We start from the raw sequence: 997 nt of genomic DNA, 5'->3' as shown, positions 1-997 counted from the left end.
GGAAGGTTGCTTGATAAATATGACTGCTGATGGGAAAAATCTCTCAAACACGGAAAAGCTTGTTAGCAAATTCCTTGATTTGCTTCCTAGCAACTCTCTTGTTGAAAGAGCTAATTGGAGTGCTCGACTTCCTTCAAACAATGAAGCCATTGTGATACCTACTCAGGTGAATAAATTGTCTCTTCATGTGGTCAATCACTTTTTCTTTATTTATCTGAATAATTACTTACAAGCCTCCATCTGTTACAGGTAAATTACGTTGGGAAAGCAGCTAACTTATATGATGGCGGCTACCAGCTTAATGGGAGTGCTTATGTTATTTCAAAACACATTAGTAACACATGGTTATGGGATCGTGTGCGTGTTAGTGGCGGAGCTTATGGGGGTTTCTGTAACTTTGATACTCATTCAGGTGAAATAAGTGCTATATTTGCTAGCAAGCATCTTTTATTCCCACTTTTAGGATCTTACCTTCAGATTTTCTCGTGTAGGTGTATTCACCTTCTTATCCTATCGAGATCCCAACTTATTAAAGACACTTGATATATATGATGGAACTGCGGACTTTCTGCGGGAATTGGAAATGGATGATGATACACTTACCAAAGCAATTATTGGGACCATTGGTGATGTTGATGCATACCAGCTGCCAGATGCTAAAGGTTACAGTAGGTATGGAGAAAGCCTCTGTTTTTTTTTTCTTTCCCTTATGTTTTGTTTACTTTATTTGTTAGATTCTTTGATTTTTTTCCTTAAGTCAAATCATAGGAGACATTATGAATGAGAAAACTGAAATTTGTGTTAGTTGTTGTCAGGTTTCTCATCATTTATCATGTTAAGTATTCTGCATCTCCTTTTGTTAAACAGTCAGATTTTGTTTAATAAACTATAGTGGGCTCTCTATTCAGTTGAAAGATGTTTATAGTTTACCCATGAATTCTTCATTTTCTTTTGTGAAAGTAATAAATGTTGAAGACTGACATTTTGGTCCTGCTTC

The 997-nt window shown here is 36.0% G+C and overlaps 1 protein-coding gene across 1 annotated transcript in view; it reads left to right on the top strand.

The window, feature by feature from the left end:
• The first annotated feature begins 6 nt into the window (after positions 1–6).
• LOC110414923 (presequence protease 2, chloroplastic/mitochondrial-like) overlaps positions 7–997 on the top strand; it is a 1,463-nt gene continuing 472 nt past the window's right edge. Inside the window, exons 1-3 of the mRNA XM_021426326.2 lie at positions 7–166; positions 250–412; positions 492–672. Of these exons, the coding sequence (XP_021282001.1) occupies positions 20–166; positions 250–412; positions 492–672 (491 nt within the window). The 5' untranslated portion in view covers positions 7–19. The remainder of the gene's footprint in view (positions 167–249; positions 413–491; positions 673–997) is intronic.

The sequence above is a fragment of the Theobroma umbraticum genome, unplaced genomic scaffold, assembly GCF_002168275.2.
Source record: "Theobroma umbraticum cultivar Fairchild unplaced genomic scaffold, ASM216827v3 scaffold_30.0, whole genome shotgun sequence".
NCBI lineage: Eukaryota > Viridiplantae > Streptophyta > Magnoliopsida > Malvales > Malvaceae > Theobroma > Theobroma umbraticum.
Note: the sequence above shows the minus strand (reverse complement) of the source record. Positions and strands in the feature narration are given on the sequence as shown.